We start from the raw sequence: 19,087 nt of genomic DNA, 5'->3' as shown, positions 1-19,087 counted from the left end.
CTCAGTGGGCAAAGTTCCATGGGCCAGGACTTGCTTGCATTAAGGGCCTTCTGGTAAGTCAGTTTCTTGCAAAAGGATCTGTGCTAATACTTCAGAGGTTGTGAGGTCAGAGCAGTCACAAATAGCAATTATTTGTGAATAATTCGGGCACCTGGGTGGCTCAGTTGGTTAAGCGTCTAACGCAGGTCATGATCTCACAATGTGTGAGATCGAGCCCTGCTGACAGTGCAAAGCCTGCTTGGGATTCTCTCTCCCCTTCTCTCTTTGCCTCTCTCTCTCTTCCTCCCTCTCAAAATGAATAAATAAACTTTTAAAAAAAAGGCAAATGAGAAATTAAAATAAACTATGGAAATATTCTCTGGGAATATTGGTAACACATCACGTCTTGAATGACCCATGTGGCTACTCTCCTCCCCCCCTCCCCGCCCCACCCATCTCTTATAGATGGACAAAGAGGTAAATAAACATCCATGGGGTTTTCAGGATAGAAGTTGCTAAGAAACTGAGAAACGCTGGGAAGTGGGACACCTGGGTGGCCCGGTCGGTTAAGTGCCTGACTCTTGCTTTTGGGCTCAGGTCGTGATCTCACAGTTTGTGAGATAGAGCCCCATGTCGGGCTCTGTGCTGACAGTGCAGAGTCTGTGGGATGCTCTCCCTCCCTCTCCCCTGTGCATGCCTGCTTTCCCTTTCTAAATAAATAATGAATGAATGAATGAATTTTAAAAAAAGAAACACTGACAAGTGATAGCGTTTTGTGGTTTGTGTAGAGAATGGCAGAGAGATCAGGGTTGGAAGGCTGAAAAAAAAAAAAAAGTGACGTGGAGAGGAGGAAGCCGACAGTGACCAGTAAGTGCAGAAGCAGGGGAGGGAGTTATTCTGAGGTGAGAGGAAAGGAAAGTCACAACCGATTTTGAGGAGACCAAAAGGAAGCAAGTCTAGTCACAGACATCCCGTGTAGGCGAAATGCATTTTATTTGTGGCGTGGGAAGTTGATGTCAAAGGGCACTCTGCATCCCAAAGAGCATCGGTGACACAGGCCAGGGGAAGGCTGATTCCCTGAGTGTCCAAAATAAAGGAGGGGCTTACGGTGGAGATTTATCTTCCTTGTGTTAATGTTTAAAAGGCCATGGAAATCGTGTCTCATCATTTGAAAACCGTTAGCTCTGAAACGAGATTCTATAGGTTTCTAATATTATGACTGGGGATATTAAATCGGGTCACAATAGTGTGTCGGCAAACTCTATGTGGGCTTTCCATGCTTGTAACAGGAAAATACCCAGCGAGGTCTCCTAGAACTCTCTTTATACAGATTGTCTGCTCTTTTGCAGTAGGTCAGTGCTGCAGTCTCAGGCTCCCCCACCAGAAATCCAACCAGAATTTAACTCCATTCTCCAGGCTTGGGGTGGGGGGCTCCCAGAAGCTCCCAGCAGAGCTCCATTGGCTGACAGCACTGACGTCTCCCATCACACCAGCCATACCCTGATGCAGCGTGTGAATCCTGGAGGCTTATGGAAGGCTTAAACACAGGACCTTGAAGTAAAGCTCTCAGCACCCAACTAAACAAATATCTATTCTAACAGTGTGTGTGGCTTGGTTGGAATTTTCACCGACAGCTGAAAACAGCGTCCCATGAGTTCTGTTAGCAACAGGTATTTCTGCAACATGGGCCCATATGCCCTGTATTAATATTCTATTGGGGTGTAACATGTTACCGTAAACTTAGAGGCTTAAAACAGCACTGGCCTTGTTATCGCATGGTTTCTGTGGGTCAGAAGTCTGGGCACGGCTTAACTAGGTCCTCTGTTCAGGGTCTTCCCAGGCTGACCTCAAGCTGTCAGCCGGGGCTGTGGATTCATCTGAACGTTGGGCTTCTCCTCCAAGTTCATCGGTTGTTCGGTGGAATTCGTTCTTTACAGTTATAGGATTGAGGCCTTCGGCATCTAGAGGTGTCCTGCCATTCCCTGCCGTATGGCCTTCTCCACAACATGGTCGTTTGCTTCTGTAAAGTCAGCAGGAGGACTTCTGTACTGCTTCGAATCTCCCTGGCTCCTTCAGTTTCTGATCCTAGACCCTCTTTTAAAGGACTCACCTGATTAGGTCAGGCCCACCCGCGATAATCACCCTCGTGATTAATTCAAAGTCAGGTGATTAGGGGCCTTGATTACCTCTGCAAAATCCCTTCACCTTTGCCACATAATGGAATCTAGTCGTGGGAGTGATATTATATTTACAGGTCCTGATCAGTTAATGGGAGAGTATCACACAAGATATTTCATCAGATTGTTTAAACAAGCAAACAACATTAAGGACCCAACACTACTCTGTAGATTCTCTCTGAGGCATTAGCTGTGGATATGTGACCTGAAAATGTTTCTTTATCCATATCAGTAATCACACTTTAAAGGGTCTCTCTGGCAGTGTCAGTAATAAAGCTCTTGTGACTCAAGTATTTCAATGTCGGGGCACCTGGGTGGCTCAGTCAATTGAGCATCTGACTTCGGCTCAGGTCACGGTCTCACAGTTCGTGGGTTTGAGCCCCACGTCGGGTTCTGTGCTGACAGTTCAGAGCCTGGAGCCTGCTTCAGATTCTGTGTCTCCCTCTTTCTCTGCCCCTCCCCTACTCATTCTCTCTCTCTCAAAAATCAACATAAAAAATTTTTTTAAAATTAAAATAAAGCCAAAGTGTTCCTCCTGTGCTGGGCACTTTGTCGTCCTTCAAGGCTCCCCGTGCAGTGATGACACTGGGAGCCTGTCGTTCACATCCAGGACTGGGAACATCTCGTCCTCCATAAACCCACAGATCTCTCATATGCTCTTACGGGTGACAGCAACTTGTCTGGAGTTTCCTGCTCTTTTGCACCGAGTTTTTTCCTTTGTAAGAAAACGCATACATCTTTCAGAAGGAAGATTGTTTATTTTTGTGTTTTGAAGATTTCCCCCCACCCCAGCTTTACGACGTTTATACTTTCTTCATACAAACAGGAAGAAAAGCAGGCTTTCTATGAACACTTTATGTGAACATGAACGCAGCTTCCTTTGAACTATTCGGTAACACCTTGTACGCTGCGTTGTCTAGAGGAACTAGAACGTGAGAATTTTTAACTTTTAGCGGCCCAGTTACAAAAAGGGGACTAGGTAAAATTAATTGCGATAATGCTTTTATGTTACTGAGTATATCCCAAACGCTGTCGTTTCCAGATGTCATTGATGCAAATGTGTTAATGAGACATTTTACATTCCTTTCTCTCTTTTTTGTACTAAGTGTTGAAATGCCAGTGTGCATCTCACACTAACCAAATGGCTCAGCCATATTTCAAGCGTTCAACAGCCACCTGTCTCTAGAGGCTACTTCAGTGGACAACGCAGCTTTAGAGCATAAACCAGAGACAAAGGCTTTCTGCTATTCTGCCTTGTGTATGCCGACAGGAAGGCAGCAGCATGAATTTAAAGAAAACCTGCACCACACCACCCGTGCTGGTCTGTGCAGAGACCCTGCACACATTGGGGCAGGGGGGAGGGGGCAGAGCTCCATAAGGCCCCAAACACCTCTCCTCCCTATCACCCCCGCCCCTCCAAGTTGGCCTGAAAGCCACACCATTCAAAACTCCCCTCCGAGACTTGTGACAAGCATGGGGCATTTGCCTCCAAAAATCACAGCTCTGGGGTGCCTGGGCGGCTCAGGCGGTTAAGTGCCCAACTCCTGATTTCCGCTCCGGTCATGATCTCATGGTTCATGAGCTCAAGCCCTGGATCAGGCTCCACACTGACAGCTTGGAGGCTGCTTGGGATTCTCTCTCTCTCTCCCTCTCTCTCTGCCCTTCCCCACTCCTGTCTCTCCAAATAAATAAATAAATAAATAAACTAAAAAAAAAAAAAAAAAAACAAATCACAGTTACACCTCTTCCTTAGGAAGGAGGAAATGTCTGGAACCTCCATCAGCCTTCTTTCTTGGGGAAGGAGCTTGCCGTCTCGTCAGTATGGTGTAACAGAAAGAACACGGCTCCTAGAACAGAAACACACGATTCCTCGCTCACCCGAGCCTCCCCTAAACCTCTCTGGTCTTTGATTCGCTCACCTAAAACCTGGAGATCATTCTAATTACCTCCCAAGGCTGTGGTCAGGCTTACAAAGCACCGTTTACATAAAAACAGATTTTGTAAGCCTGTCAAGCATTCAAACAAAAGATTACTCCCAATATCTCTTTGAAAGGCAGATAGAGGCTGCCCACAGACAGCTGTAAGGAAGGGCATTAAGTTCTGGTGATTCTAATGGGGTTCCAGGGGCATTCTAAGCCCTGGGCATCTAGGGGGTTATCAGGAGGACCCTGGATCAGGAAGGTTAGGTCACAGTTCGTGAGGTACCTATGAGGAAATGAGTCCTAAACAAATTACTGGCTCCAAAGATCTCCTGCAAGCTAATCCTGTACGTAACAAGATGACTTTTCCTACGAGGGACCAAAGCACATATGCGGACGTACCTCCACATAGACCGTCCACACTTCCCGGAAGAGTCCGGCCCTCTTCCTTGCCTCAGAATCTGGGTCACAGGTCAGGACTCAGTCCCTAGCACACACAGCCCAGAAGGCGGGTATGGGCCGTCCACTGTCCCACGGTACAGGGAAGATCGCCCGAGGCCCAGGCCTGTCCCACCACCCCAGGGGCCTTCAGAACTCTGAGGACCGGGCTCCCCTGTGGATCAACCTCCCCCTGCAACTCCTTCTGGGCCCTTGAGCCGGGGCCTGGAGACCGGATGGTCCAGGAGGATGAAAGTTTGGGGAAGCAGGAAAGCTTTTTAAGTGTGATTAGTGGGTTCCCAGGGAAGGCCTGCTTTGAGTAACGCTTTCCAGCATCAAATGGGTCCACGCGGCAGACCTCCAGGTGCCTCTTTCCTTCAGGCCAGCCAGCAGCAGCAGCAAAATCCAAATACAGCCTGACCCCCGGGGGAAGGCTCCTATTGAATGACCCCTCGGGGCTTCAGATGCCCAGCAGTGGACTTTGAGAGAGTGGAACTGGCCCCCTGGGCCATGCCTGTGATGCATCCGCCCCTTCTCTCTGGTCCCCCTCAGCGATTCTGAAGGAGTGGGGCAGCGAGAAAGCACCTGATTGCTTCCCATTTACCAACCTCAAGGGTTAGGGTTCTATCCACTCACCCACCGCCTCCCCCGCAGCCCCACCCCATCTCTCCTTATGTCCAGTACAGGCAGATACCTAAGTTTATCTTCTAGCACCTTCTAGAGAGGAAACCATCTTCACAAGTTTTCTATGCTCAGTGACTGTGGAGCACACAGAACGAGAAGGCACAATCCCTGAAGCCTACCCCGCGGCAGGCCCCTGTCATTTATCTCCAGACACCAATTTCCCGTGTGTGTGGGCGGGGGGGCGTGGTCCCCCACAACGTAGCTACCGTTCTTAACCTTTCTGCTGCTTTCTAAGTGATTTTCTAGCTACCCGTTCTTAACCTTTGACCTTTGAACTCTGGGATGAAGACTTGCAAGGGCGGGGCGCCTGGCTGCCTCAGTTGGTTGTGGGGGTTAAGGGTCCGACCGACCGTTGATTTCCGCTCAGGTCATGATGTCCCGGTTTGTGAATTCGAGCCCCGCACGTGGAGCGCTGCCAGTGTGGAGCCTGCTTGGGGTTCTCTCTCTCTCTTTCTCCCTGCTCCTTTGCCGTTCGCTCTCTTTCTGTCTCTCAAAAATAAATAAATAAACTTTATGGGGCACCTGGGTGGCTCAGTGGGTTAAAGCATCCGACCCCAGCTCGGGTCACGATCTTACAGTTTGTGGGTTTGAGCCCCGTGTCAGGCTCTGTGCTGACAGCTCAGAGCCTGGAGCCTGCTTCGGATTCTGTGTCTCCTTCTCTCTCTGCCCCTCTTTCTCCCTCTCTCTCTCTCTTTCTCTCTCAAAATGAATAAACATTTAAAAAAATTAAAATAAGTAAATAAATTTTATATTAAAAGAGAGAGTTGCAAGGTCACCAGGGCCCCCTCTGCACAAATGGGCGGTGGGGTAGGGGAGAGGCGAGACGGATCATGCCCCAGGGTTTCATTCTTTAATGCAGAGCCAAGTCCCAGGGAGGCAGGCCGACGACTGTTACAAACCACACATAACACACCCAGGAGCCCAGGAAAAAAAAAAAAAAAAAAAAAAAAAAGACGCTTTTTCTCAGCACGAAAAGCAACAGGAACTGATGGGGCAAGTCACGGGAAGACGATCCTCGCAGCTCACTCACTTCCTCCGTTGAACAGCACCTCCAAGAGCGTCGCGGGCCCCGCCTTCTGGCACAATTTCCATTTTGTGCCATCCCGTGTCTTCCTCCTCCATCCTGCCAACCAGCCTCCACAACCCCCCCCCCTCCCCCGCCCGGTTGCGGTGGAAAGAGGTGTTCGATTTTGCTTTCCCGAGGAGGAATGTTTTTCTGGAACAGTGAGCGGTTCCCAGGCCCAGGCCCGGAGGCGCTCTCCCGCAGCTGTCTGTCCGAGTCAAAGCGAACCGACAGGAATCTCCAGCTGGGCTCCGCAGTTGACAGACAGCTGGCCTCCTGCTCCGGGGTTTACTCGCGGGGCCCGCAGGCTTCTGCTGAGGCTCGATCGCCACCTTGTGGTCCCCGGAGGGGGCGCCGCCTTACTGACCGAATCTTCTGTACCCAAGCAAAGGCAAAGCCAAAGCCAAAAGGCAAGCCCAGAAATCACCTGGTTTCCCCTTTCAGACAGCAAGCAGTCTGTCTGGAAGGTAGTTTGAGAAAGCCAGACGGATGCCTTCCGTTTTTTACAGGGCCTTCACGCTGTTCCCACAAATACACCTTCAAAAGGATGAACTAGGGTAGACCTGATTCCCTATTCTACTCCATCCATGGGAAATTACTGCCAAGCTGGGTTTTCATTTCCCACCCACGCTGGACCCACAGCTGTCCCAGGGCTCTCTGACACGCAGCCCACTGCTGAGGCCAGCTGGTGAGTTTTGGTCTAGTTTCTGGACACTCATTCAAGAGGAGGCTGCTGGCTTGGCCAACCAGAGTGTGATCCAAGAAAACCCAGAAGAAGTAAACAGTACCAATTGCTACGAAGGCTAATCCTTGGCACAAAGGAACATGCTGACCCGGCCTTGTGTAAGGGGGCAGGCAACTTCTGAACATGGGACAATGTCATATGCTTTGGGATGTTGCTTACACAGCCCCCACCCCAACCCCCTTCCAGAATAACTCTGCCACCTTCTCCCTTATGGGACATCCTTCTAACCGAAAACCACATCAAAAGGAGAGACGAGGCTTACGGTGCAAAAACCTCTGGGAGAGAAGTACACAGCAAATGAAATAAAATTTACCCTCCAATGCAACTGGCTGATAAGTATCTAACTATGCCAATATTTGTTGAGTTCTCAGCACAAGTTTGGTGCCCGTCCTGAGCTTTTAATGCATATAATCTCATTTAAGCCTTACAGCAACCCTGGGTTGAGTAGACGTTCTTTTTATTCTGCAGATGAATAAACTAAGTACAGGGAAGTTAATAACGCCCAAGGTCACACAGCTCAAGAATGGTGGAGCCAGGTACTGAGTGCAGAGGGTCTGACCTGGAATATGTGCACTTGGCCACCTCTCTCTGTTGCTTCTTCATGCAACCCGATGCATGTACAGTCCAATAGCAGGGAGACTTCCGGGTACACAAAATGGGAGAGAGAGAGAGCACTAGTGATGGAAAGCTTGGAGAAGGGAAGGCGTCTCCAACCTTAATCTTACCTTATGATTTCACCCAGAGCCAGCCCAGGACACAATGACCAGTGTTCTGGCAGACTTGGGAGTTGGTCCACTTCCTTCTTTGGTCTCTGATGAAGCATAAAAGGATTCCCACCGTGTTGCTTTCTTGAAAGCAGATCTCACATTAGCCACCTAGTTGACATCCCAAATGGAGCAGCCATTTCAATCTTGGGCTTCATTCAGATGAACTTCCATGAGGTTCCTGTCACCAGCGATGCTGTTTTACTCTTGCCAGAGATCCATTGAGCACTTTCGGAGTGTTGGGTGCCATTTAAACACACAGAAGAAAAGTAGAATTTCTCAGAAATGAAGTATGTTTCTCAGGTGGTGTTTAAATTTTTTTAATGTTTATTTATTTTTGAGAGGGGGGCACAGGGAGAGGGAGACACAGAATCCAAAGCAGGCTCCAGGCTCTGAGCTGTCAGCACAGAGCCCGACGAGGGGCTTGAACTCACGAACCACACGATCATGACCTGAGCTGAAGTCTGACGCCTAACGGACTGAGCCACCCAGGTACTTTAAGGTGGCGTTTAAACACAAGTGAAGAATTGAGACATTTGTCCGAATAAACTTGGCTACGTCGTGATTTCCCCTGTGATATGCAGACTGAAGCAGCTGCTGATTTGCTAAGTGAATTATTTGGATTCTCCGATTCATTTGTGAGAGCACTGGGCTGTCTTCAGCGCTGATTGACAGCCAGTTTAGGGAATAGAAAGGGGTGATCCCATGTTTCCACTCTCCTTTTACTCTCTTGACCAGACAGAAATCTTTAAATGTTCCTGATGATTTCCACTGAGCTGTGGAATCACACTTGGTTATAACTGTCCTAAATTTGTCTAGGCCCAAGGGAATCTGTGCCCAACACAAAGCCGTGTCTCAATCCATTCTGGGACTGCCGAAGCAGCCCTTGGCCAAATTGTGAAAGGTGGAGAAAGATGGGTTTTGTCTTCACTGTCTTCTCCCATCTGACTTTTAGCTGTATCTCTTACAGACTCTAATACGCATGTACACACACACACACACACACACACACACATCACCCCTCCCCAAACTACTGGTCTTATTAAGTTTCCCTGGTAGCCTAAAGGGGACAATACCTTCTGCTATTAAAGGGATCTTTGACCCAACGAAAGCACTCATTCTCTCTAGAATCGGCCCACTTTACTCATGTATCTGAATGGAACCTCAGTATCCCTAGGTTTCCCCCCAAGCCGTAAAAAGGATGACATAATTCATCAGAAAGGAGGACCTGGAGAAGAGGTGTTAGATTGTAATTTGCCTGCATGCAGGGCTGCATCGATATAGTATTACACAGGATACAGTATTCGGGTCATCTGTGATCCACAGCTGGAGGGGGTGAGACGCTTGTCAAAGTACTCTGCAACGTTACCATGGTAGTTAGCCTTGAAGGGCCCTAACCAAAAGACTGTACTGCAGAAATACATATGGTAAAACCTTTTCTCTTTTTAAATTTTTTTAATGTTTATTTATTTTTGAGAGAGAGAGAGAGAGAGAGACAGAGCACGAACAGGGGAGGGGGGCAGAGAGAGGGAGACACAGAATCGGAAGCAGGCTCCAGGCTCTGAGCCATCAGCACAGAGCCCGACGTGGGGCTCAAACACAAAAACTGCGAGATCATGACCTGAGCCAAAGTCGGAAGCTCAACCAACTGAGCCACCCAGGCGCCCCTCTATGGCAAAAACTTTTGAATATTGCTATCTCAAACCACACCAGAGGGTTTTCCTTAGTATAAAAGATAAACTCGTCTTTGCATCAGTAAAATGGAATTATCCAACAGTTATAGGTACAAAACTCTGGCAGGCCCAGTGAACTAAATGTGGAGTAGAATCTCGGATTACAACCATATTTGGTTCTGATTTTCCTCACTTGAGGGAATATTCCATTGGCTGATCCAGTTAGATCCGTGGTTCTCCACCAGGATGATTTTTGCCCCCATGGGACAGTGGGCAACATCTAGACACATTTTCAGTCTTTGTAACCAGGAAGGTGGTGCTTCGATGTCTAGTGAGCAGAGGCTAGGACACGGCTGACATCCTACAATGCACGGAACAGCCCCCAGCAAAGAATATCTAGTTTAAAATGTCAGTAGTGCCCAGGTGAGAGATCGTGAGCTGGACGATTATGTTCCTGGCCTTCAAATTATTTGGTTGCACGTACCTAGAATGAACCTTTAATCTAAGATGCTCGTTGGAGAGCAACTTCACAGAGCAGACACTTCACTACATTTACAAAACAAGTTAGATGACCTTTGTGGGGCTTGATGGATGACAAATATGTTAATGTGTGACAGAATTTAGAATCTTGTTTCGTTGTAACCTTTGAAGTAAAGGCATATAGGTCCCGAGCACTTCTCCCACCCACATGCTCCAGATATCACTGAAGAACTTGACATTGGTGGATGGCCAGATCAGCCCAGGCCACTTCACAGAAGGAAATGAGCCAGTTGGGGGAAGGGGAAAGGACCAGGGATGGGAGAAGCGGGGGGAAGCACGAGACATTTTCAGATGTTCAAACTACTCTGCCTCCTTCCCCCTAAGACCAAGGAACCAAGCACCCAGATACAGAGAATTTCCTGCCTTCTCACACTGCCCGTCTAAATCGCATCCTGCCCAGAGGTGATGAAATGTGCATTTCTCTCGCCTGTCACGAATGCCTATTTTTTCCATCACCACCCCAACACCTCAGAAGAATAAGATATCTTCCAACCCTCCTGGAATGATTGAAAGCTTCAGGCTCAAAGAAAAGCTAAATGCCATGTCCAGTCCATGAGGTACTCAATTCTTAACCGATAGAAATGACCATCAATCATCAATGGAGATGCACCTATATAGTAGGTATGTTTCTGGTTATGAGAACCTACAGAGACATATCAAAATATTTGACCCTCACTCTGGTACCTTCTTACCGTTGTTTTGACGAGCAGGTTATTTTTAAGTGTTTATTTATTTATTTTTGAGAGACAGCCATAGAGAGAGTGTGAGTGGGTAAGGGGAGAGAGAGAGAGAGGGAGGCAGGATCCCAAGCAGGCTCCCCTCTGTCAGCACAGAGCCCAGTGTAGGGCTCAAACCCACCAAAGGTGAGATCGTGACCTGAGCCGAAATAAAGAGTAGGACGCTTAACCTCCTGAGCCACCCAGGTGCCCCGCGGAGCTCCCTTCTGAGGTGAGACACTGGGAGGTTGTGGGGGGAACGACCTCCAGGCCTAGCTGGAAAGGCAGTGTGGGTTCGTAGGCTGCAAAGCCCCTAGGGAAGAAGCTGTTTATTTTCAATATGGTTTTTGGAGATAGAAGTCTAGGCTGGTGGCTGGATAGGGTCTCATCTGGTCTGAAAACTAAAAGGTAACATCTGCACGCATTCAACTCTAAAATACGTTCTGACCCATGATCCCACTTTATTACTCTGCACCCCGGGATGTGTTAGAGTGGAGTGAGAGGAGGTGGTCCACTATTACTTCCGTTTGACAAATGAGGAAACTAAGACCCAGAGCTTACGTGACTTTACTAAAACTGCACGGCTGGTTAGATGTGTCTAAGGTATCTGACGTCCAGACCCGTTTTCCATCAGAGCCGCGGTTCTGAGTGCCGTCCAGGGACCAGTAACAGTAATGTCACCTGGGAATGTGCTAGAAGCGCAGATTCTTAGACCCACCTTTGACTTACTGAGTCAGAAACTCTGGCAGTGGTGCCCTCGATCTGTGCTTTGACCAGGTCCCCGGGGACACCGACGCACTCAGACTGGAGAGTCAGTTCCCAAGAGGTGCTGTTTGCACCTGCTACGTACTCTCCACACACCTTTCTATTCAAGGGATTCTTCTTAACCCATCATGTTTGTTTACAGAATGGCCATAAAGTGTGTACTTAGGAAGTTGGTACCCTAACTCCTGGACCACTCAGGCTCCTTGATGTATTTTCCTTTATTAAACATCCAGAGCCAGCCCTCTGTGGTGTCTGTGCCAACTGGGGGTGGGAATCTCAGCTTTCCTTTGGCTTGACCTATCTTGTAACTTTCTTGCACCAGACAGTTTTATCTCCTTAGGAACTGCAGAAAGAAAGGGCGTCTAAAAATACTTCTTTAAAACTTTCTTGGGGTGCCTAGGTGGCCCACTCAGTTAAGCGTCCAAGATCAGCTCAAGTTATGATCTCGTGGTTTGTGAGTTTGAGCCCCACGTCAGGCTCTGTGCTGACAGCTTGGAGCCTGGAGCCTGCTTTGGATTCTGTGTCTCCCTCTCTCTCTCTCTCTCTGCCCCTCCCTGTTCACTCAGCCTCTCTCTCTCCCTCTCAGTCTCTAAAATAAATAAACATTAAAAAAATTTTAACTTTCTTCTACCAGATACTTTCTGTTTACTAATATAGTAATTTTATACATGAACAGTAGATAAAATATACTTTAAACTTAAACAGATCTGAGGGAGCTTTGGACAACCTTCCCTCTCCATACACACATACACACACGCACACACACACACAAATTTACATGCAATGCTGGACACACAGAAGGTACCGACTCAATATTTATTGAATTTATTAAAGACCTATTTTTAGAATCAGAGGAGGAAGAAAGCAAATGCCATTAAGTCTGCTGCAAGGAGGAATGTTCCTCTCACCCACGACACTATTGTGTCTGATGTACTATTGAGTACTATGGTGTCTGATGAAAAATAAGTATTTGATTTTAATATAAATGACATACAAGTATCACTGTATCTATTTTATCTGCAGTAGGAGTGAGAGTTTCTATAACTTAGCTCTTCATTCATTAGTATTTCATTCATTCGTATTTATTGAGTCCTCATGATGTGCCAGCCAGGTGTGCCCCCAGGCATTGGAGCTAACGTGATAAATGAGGGCCTGCCCACATGGAGCTTACAGTCTACGGGAAAGACAGCCAATTAAATAAGTGATTCACACTGAAGTGTCGTGGATGCTGTCCCAGGACACGCTAGATCCCTTCGGAGCACACGGTAGGGTCACAGAACCATGTGGGAATCAGGGGCAGAAGAACCATTATGGCCACACCGGAGGCTAGAGGCCTATTCAAAGCAAGGCTGCTAAAAATTGCTCCAAACTGTGCTGAGGCCCAGAAAGGAAGGTCTGAAGTAGCCAAGGTGCTTCTGTGATCTGGCTGCTGTCAGCAGGCGTGTCACTGCCTTGGCTTCTGAGACAGGATGTTGATGATGGTGAAGGTCAAGAAGAGCACGCCGGCTGTGCCTCCGATCATCAGGCCCAGGAGGCTGCTGTGCACCTGCATGGCCTGACAGCGGTCCCCCGTGTAAAAGAAGGCTTGGCTGGAGACGCACCTAGGGGAACAGGACACAGGAGGAGTGTGGGAGCCACTGGAGCCTCCAGCAGAGCAGCTCCACGTGCCTGGCCCTGTTCCAGGCTTTGCATGAGTCGATACAACCTTGTAACAGCCCTAGGAGGTGGTAGTTATTCCCAGGCCCTTCTTATTATCCTTATTATTATCCTTATTGTCTTATTATCCTTATTATTCTTATTATCCTGTCCTTGCAGGAAAGGTTAAATCACTTGCTCAAGGTCACACGGTTAGTGTTTCACACTTAAAAGCCTAATTTCCAGAGGTCTGTCTCCAGACCGGGGACTCTTGGCCACCACATGCAAGGCTTAGGAGGAAGGTTTGGGGTACTTGAAGAATACGCTGTCCACGCTGGCTCGGACTATAAGCTACAGGGGAAATTCTCCAGAAAGAGTCTGGCTCAGTGCATTGGTGGGAGCCCAAGATCTTCCAACAATATCAATTTGAATGTTGCTGTAACGTGAGCATCCTGTCACCTGTATCCCAGGCTGCCCTGAAATTTGCCAGATCGTGAGCACGTTGTGCTTATTGTCATGTTTGGTACGCAGTAGGCACACAGTGGCCACCCCCGGGTTTGCTTGTTTGTTTTTCAATGTCATTTGGTACAGAGATCAACTAACCTCAGAAGCAGGGCATTGAGGGGGATGTTTCATCCTTTCCATGGCAGCCATTCTAGCCTTTGTTTCAAACAATCTCTTCACCACAAAGTCTAATCACAGAGTGGAATGTGACAATCAGAAGTCACAGACTGCTTTTACTAATGCCGGGACTATTTTATCTTCCTCCAAACTAGACGTTGGCTTCTTAAAAATCAGTGCATAACAGCAAGTTCATTCAATCTTTCTTCTGGCCCATTCCCCTCCAAATACAGTTTAATTAATTCCCTCGCATTACCTTAAAGGAGCTTATACCGCAAGCTGTAGGTTTGTGGAAAAGGCATCATTTGGTTTAGCAGAGGGTGACACACAAGTGGAAACCACTGGCTTTCCTTACTCTGAGGAGGAAGCCAGTTGGGAAATATGGAAATCTGGCATCCAAGGACCTATCAGCTAAGCAGTGCAGACCCATGGCTGTGGAGCCCTCTACAAGGAGGACATTCTCCAATAAAAGGAACCAGGGCTCTTTGGAAAAGCGGTTCGTTCCAGGGCTGGGACAGGGAAAGTAAAAGATAAGCCTGGAGTATCCTGTGGTGCCAGAAGGTAAAATTGTGTTCATGGAAAAATGAGTGTGTGCAAAAAGGACACAGGAGCCAGTCTGGAAGGACTCCCAAAGGCCAAGGCTGGGACAATATGAGCAATATAAGAAATACTGGCATTATGGAACTATAGCCCATAGAATAAAATCAACATTTGTGTGTCCCTAGCGATAGAAATAAGTAATTGCATGAATAAATGAATGGTGAGGAGTGGACAGTTATTCTTTACAGAAGAATGTCACTTAATGAATGCGGAGGGATTGGGAGGAATGAGAAATCACCATTGGAATATTACAGAGGTATTGCTGCTGCGGTTTCACCGATGGGCACTGACATCAGTGGATGAGGAATTTAGGAAAGCGGGATGCTGCACGATCTCTGAATGTCTCTCCCAAGACATATATTAGCAACAGAGTAAGGAACGGACACCCCTTGGCCACATGATCAAGGTTAGAAGCACCAGTCATAACGCCCATTGGCATCAGGTGTCCCGACTCTTGCCAAAAATGTACAACCTCAAGCTACTCATGACAAAACATTAGATACATGCAAATTGAGGAACAATTTACAAAATAGTTGACCAGTACTCTTCAAAGTTGTCAAAGTAGTGAAAGGGAAGGAAAGACTGGGGGATTGTCCTAGACTGAAGGAGGCTTAAGGACACGTGAAACTAAGTATGTTGTGGGGCCCTACGCCAGATCCTGGAACAAAAAAGGACATTGGTGAAAAGACTGGAGAGATCTGAATAAGGTCTGTGGTTTGGTGTAATGCTATTGTTAATACTATTTTGTTGCATTAATGTTCATTTCTTGGCTTTGTTGATTGTACTGTGGTTAGGTAAGATGTGAACATTAGGGAATGGGGAGCTCTGCGGTATTTTCACAATGTACCTGTAAATCTAAAATTATTTCAAACTAAGAGTTTACAGAAGAAGAAACAAAGTGGAGATTGAAAAGAACTCCAAAGAAACGTAGGTATTTTGAGCCGAGCAGACTGGTCGCTACCTCTGCTACTATCCCGCCAGATGAAATCGATGCTTCTGTCCTCACGTATATCCTCTCGTGAAATATTTTACGCAAACAACAAACGTTATAAAAAGGACAATTAAATACAGCGAACCGTGCCGACAGACAGACCTGGATGCAAGTCTCAGCTTCAGTATTTGATGTCTGGGTAATTTTAGACAAATTATTTAACCTCTCTAAACTTCAACTCCCTTAAGCACCAAATGGGGATAAGGGGGGTCCTTATGTCCCAGGGTGGATGTGACGAATAATTTAGAACATGTATGTTTACTACTCAGGAGACCCCAAGACCCAGAGCAAGCAGTCAAAAAATATCAGATGTCCTCATTACTATTATTAAAAACATAGCTATAAAAATAGTACAACAGAACAGACAACAGAAATCATAATTAACAACATTGGCAGTCAGTAAACATAAGCTTGGCCCTAAGTCCCACTGAAGCAGGTCATGGAGTAGAAAGTCCCTGGAACTTTTGTGAGCGCTGCAGTGGAGTTCAAAATCACAACAGTCAAGACCCTGTTGATCACATCCCAGAGCGGGGGAAGGGATAAACGTCAAGAGATAGGAGATGTGGGACCTCTCTGCCCTGGCAGGACCCCTTCTGTGCCCCGATAGCACAGGCCCACTGATTCAGGGCACAGCTTTGTGGAGTCAGGGACTGCCACGTCCAGTTGACCATCTGATGTAGTCATTGTCCTAACCTTTTACCAGGGGGAAGCAAATGTTGGGCTCACCTCTGCTGACCCACCGCCTGCTCCCCCCCCCCCCACCCCCAACATGGCCAGGGAGCTTACCTGCAGCTCGCCATCCCCTTCACGTTCACACAGATGCCTTCATTTTGGCAAGGGTTTGGGTCACATGGGTCTCTGAAGTACTGGGGCCAATTGTGGTCTTCCAAGGGGCCTGTGTTCTCCACTGACCGCTTCGGTCGGCTGGGCTGCCCCTGGTCCAGGTTGCTGGGTAGGGCTTTCTCTAACAAGCCCTTTCCTGTGCCTTCTTCTGAGGTCTGCTGCTCCCGGCCCTGGAGAACGAGGCCTTGGGGAATCAGCCTTGTGTCTTCAATTTGAACTTCAGTCTGGAGAAGGTGGGTTATATCTTGAGGAATTAGACAAAGGACAGTGAGGAACATCTATACTTAATATCTGACTACAATTAACTTCCACTTCTGGAGAAAGTTCCCTGGGCCACCTCTATCCCTCGTGGACATCACCTTCAGTGCCATGGAGAGGTGGCTTTGAATCCAGCTGATTTGCATGCTAGCTGTTTTTCTTTTCAAACTAATGCAATCACATTTTTATTTATCCAGCTTGAAAAAGAAGCACCAAGCTAGCATAGATACACTGACCCAAACTAAACTGAAGTCAACAAACTGCCATATTTGATAAATTATCAAAAAAAGATGACACTGAAGTTTTAGTTTCTCCCAAGGACAGTTAAAATAAAGATGAGAGTCCTTGAGCAATAGCTCTCCTAGAGCACATCTTTTTTTTTTTTAACCTGGTCCTCAAAACAATCCCTATCCCCCATGCGATGCTTAAAAATCGGTGTAAAATCAGTAGAAGCCCCAGAACATAGGTTTAGTTATTCAGGAAAATCAGGAAAAGTACCTTCAAAGTCCACAAAAATTATAAGGTCGTCATTTTTAAGGAAACTCTTCCTTTTTAGCATTTCGTGGGAGATAAAATTACTCCAGCCCCAGTCGATGCTTCTAAAACAATCACAGTCCTTATGATAGGATCCCACAATGGACGGCCTGTCCCAGATGACGGAGTCATTTATGGCTGCAAAGTTATAGGTAACATAACATCACATTACTTCTTTATACTTCACTCTCCAACTTGTCTTTAATGAGTATATAGAGCTTTCTTAGAGAAAAAAAAAAACCAAGTTGGAAAAAATCAGATTATTTATGCTTTCCAGGAGAATCAAAACTCAGAATTGGGAAGGGGGAGGGGCAGAGAACCAGAGCTCTGAATGGTCATTTGTCCATTACTAGGTCACTTCCTCAGTGAAGAGGGAAAGACAGGATGGCGATAGCCTCTTCCTTTTAAGGCTTAAGGTTCTTCATTTGAAAATTAAAAAGTCTGTGCATTTCTTTATTGATACAACCTTGTTTCATTGACATGCTGACGATCACTAATATTTTAGGAGTCAGTGCATTAGTTCGGCACAGAGGCTAGGAAATTCTGAGTATTTGATAAATGATTAGCAGTTTCTGTCCTCTCATTTAGACTGAGTTAGACGAAGCAGGAACTGCCTGATTTGCTTCTATGCTGGGTACAGGGCACTGAGTTTGGCCCAGTGCACGTCCTTAATAAGTGCTTGAAGAGTAAATTCTGAAAAGAGAAGGGAGATACAATGACATTGAACATTTTCAGCTTACTATTCCCACATGACTATGCTGTTGATACACCCGAAGAGGAAATGTGAGAGGAGGTGTTGACCTCTTGTACACAGATGGGAACCACATCTGTTGGCCCTTTTGGGTCGAGTGGCAGATCTTAGAGCACCTACCTGAAGATGTCTGGGACTTAGAGGTAGTGAACACCATGCTTGAGGACATTCTATTCCTGGCATCGGGTTCCTGGTCGAGTATTGTCATTATCACCTGTCTGTTTTCCACTGGCCACTCCAGGATAGCATCATTCTCCCCACTGCACAGGTGAAAAGCAACTCCTAAGTAGCCAGATGGACTGTAGCTTGCTCTGCCATGAGGGTACAAAGTCAACCCAAAACCATATCCCTCTGAATTGTAGAATCGAGGACTCAGGAGCTTGTCCCCTTTAACTGTGCTCTGAAGGACCTGCGAGAAATTCCGTACTGTCCAAACGCCTGTGGGGCATGGGGTTTCCGTCAGGGTGATATCATCTAGGTAAATTCCCCCATTTGAGTTCTGGGGGTCACCTTTTGAGCCCTGGAAAAGGTAGCGAAACTTCGTTTCTTCTCTAAGTGTCACATGGGCAATTTTCCAATTTTGGTCCAAATCTCCTAAGGACAGAGAATAAGGTTGGTGACAACTGTGGCCAACATTTATTGAGCATGGACTATGAATCTGGTGCCAGGCCAAGAGATTTATATGAATTATCTAATGTAATCCTCATAGCATCCCTATGAGGTAGATACTGTTATAAACTGGTTAAGGAACTTCTCCAAAGTCACATACCTACTGAAGGAAAATAACTGTAAAAAGATACACTATAATTTATTTTCACATGCATATTCAAATCTTTTTTTAAGTTTATTTATTTTTGAGAGAGAGAGAGAGAGAGAGAGAGAGTGCAAAGGCAGAGAGAGAGAGAGAGAGAGAGAGAGAGAGAGAGAATTCCAGGCAGGCTCCACACTGTCAGCACAGAGCCCGACACAGGGCTTGAACCCACAAACAGCGAGATCATGACCTGAGCCACAGTCAGATGCTTAACCAACTGAGCCACCCAGACACCCCTCATACTCAAATCTTAACCAGAATTTGTTTTCCATTATTATTAAATTCCATAGGTTCTGTGTTTCCCCATGGGTCTCATGGTATAAATGCACCCCAGCCCCTAATGTTTGCACTGAATACCTAAATATTAGTGAACCATATAAAACAATCATTTTGTAAACTCAAAGTCAAATAATGGCAACTTCATATGGTCCAACCTATGACTTGATGCTAGAGAGATATATGACAGACTCTACATTAAATGTTCACATACAGGACAAGCTGGATCTCCCCTATGCAGAACCGACTCACCCACTAACACCTAATTTTTTCTGTTTTCCATATTATCTGAAATTCCACCAAG

At 46.7% G+C, this 19,087-nt stretch overlaps 1 protein-coding gene and 1 long non-coding RNA gene across 2 annotated transcripts in view; both read right to left on the bottom strand.

The window, feature by feature from the left end:
- Positions 1-1,595: 1,595 nt before the first annotated feature.
- Positions 1,596-5,363, bottom strand: LOC131514312 (uncharacterized). The gene is made up of 3 exons (XR_009263023.1): positions 5,208-5,363; positions 3,899-4,003; positions 1,596-1,999 (listed from the first exon to the last, which is right to left on the bottom strand). It is a non-coding gene; the product is annotated as an uncharacterized LOC131514312 (long non-coding RNA).
- Positions 5,364-12,265: 6,902 nt separating this feature from the next.
- Positions 12,266-19,087, bottom strand: part of MEP1A (meprin A subunit alpha) — a 63,554-nt gene continuing 56,732 nt past the window's right edge. Inside the window, exons 13-16 of the mRNA XM_058736147.1 lie at positions 17,817-18,290; positions 16,910-17,083; positions 16,097-16,397; positions 12,266-13,064 (exon numbers count right to left, since the gene is read on the bottom strand). Of these exons, the coding sequence (XP_058592130.1) occupies positions 12,908-13,064; positions 16,097-16,397; positions 16,910-17,083; positions 17,817-18,290 (1,106 nt within the window). The 3' untranslated portion in view covers positions 12,266-12,907. The remainder of the gene's footprint in view (positions 13,065-16,096; positions 16,398-16,909; positions 17,084-17,816; positions 18,291-19,087) is intronic.

Source organism: Neofelis nebulosa, chromosome 6, assembly GCF_028018385.1.
Source record: "Neofelis nebulosa isolate mNeoNeb1 chromosome 6, mNeoNeb1.pri, whole genome shotgun sequence".
Classification (NCBI taxonomy): domain Eukaryota; kingdom Metazoa; phylum Chordata; class Mammalia; order Carnivora; family Felidae; genus Neofelis; species Neofelis nebulosa.
This window is presented reverse-complemented; position numbering and strand designations above follow the sequence as displayed.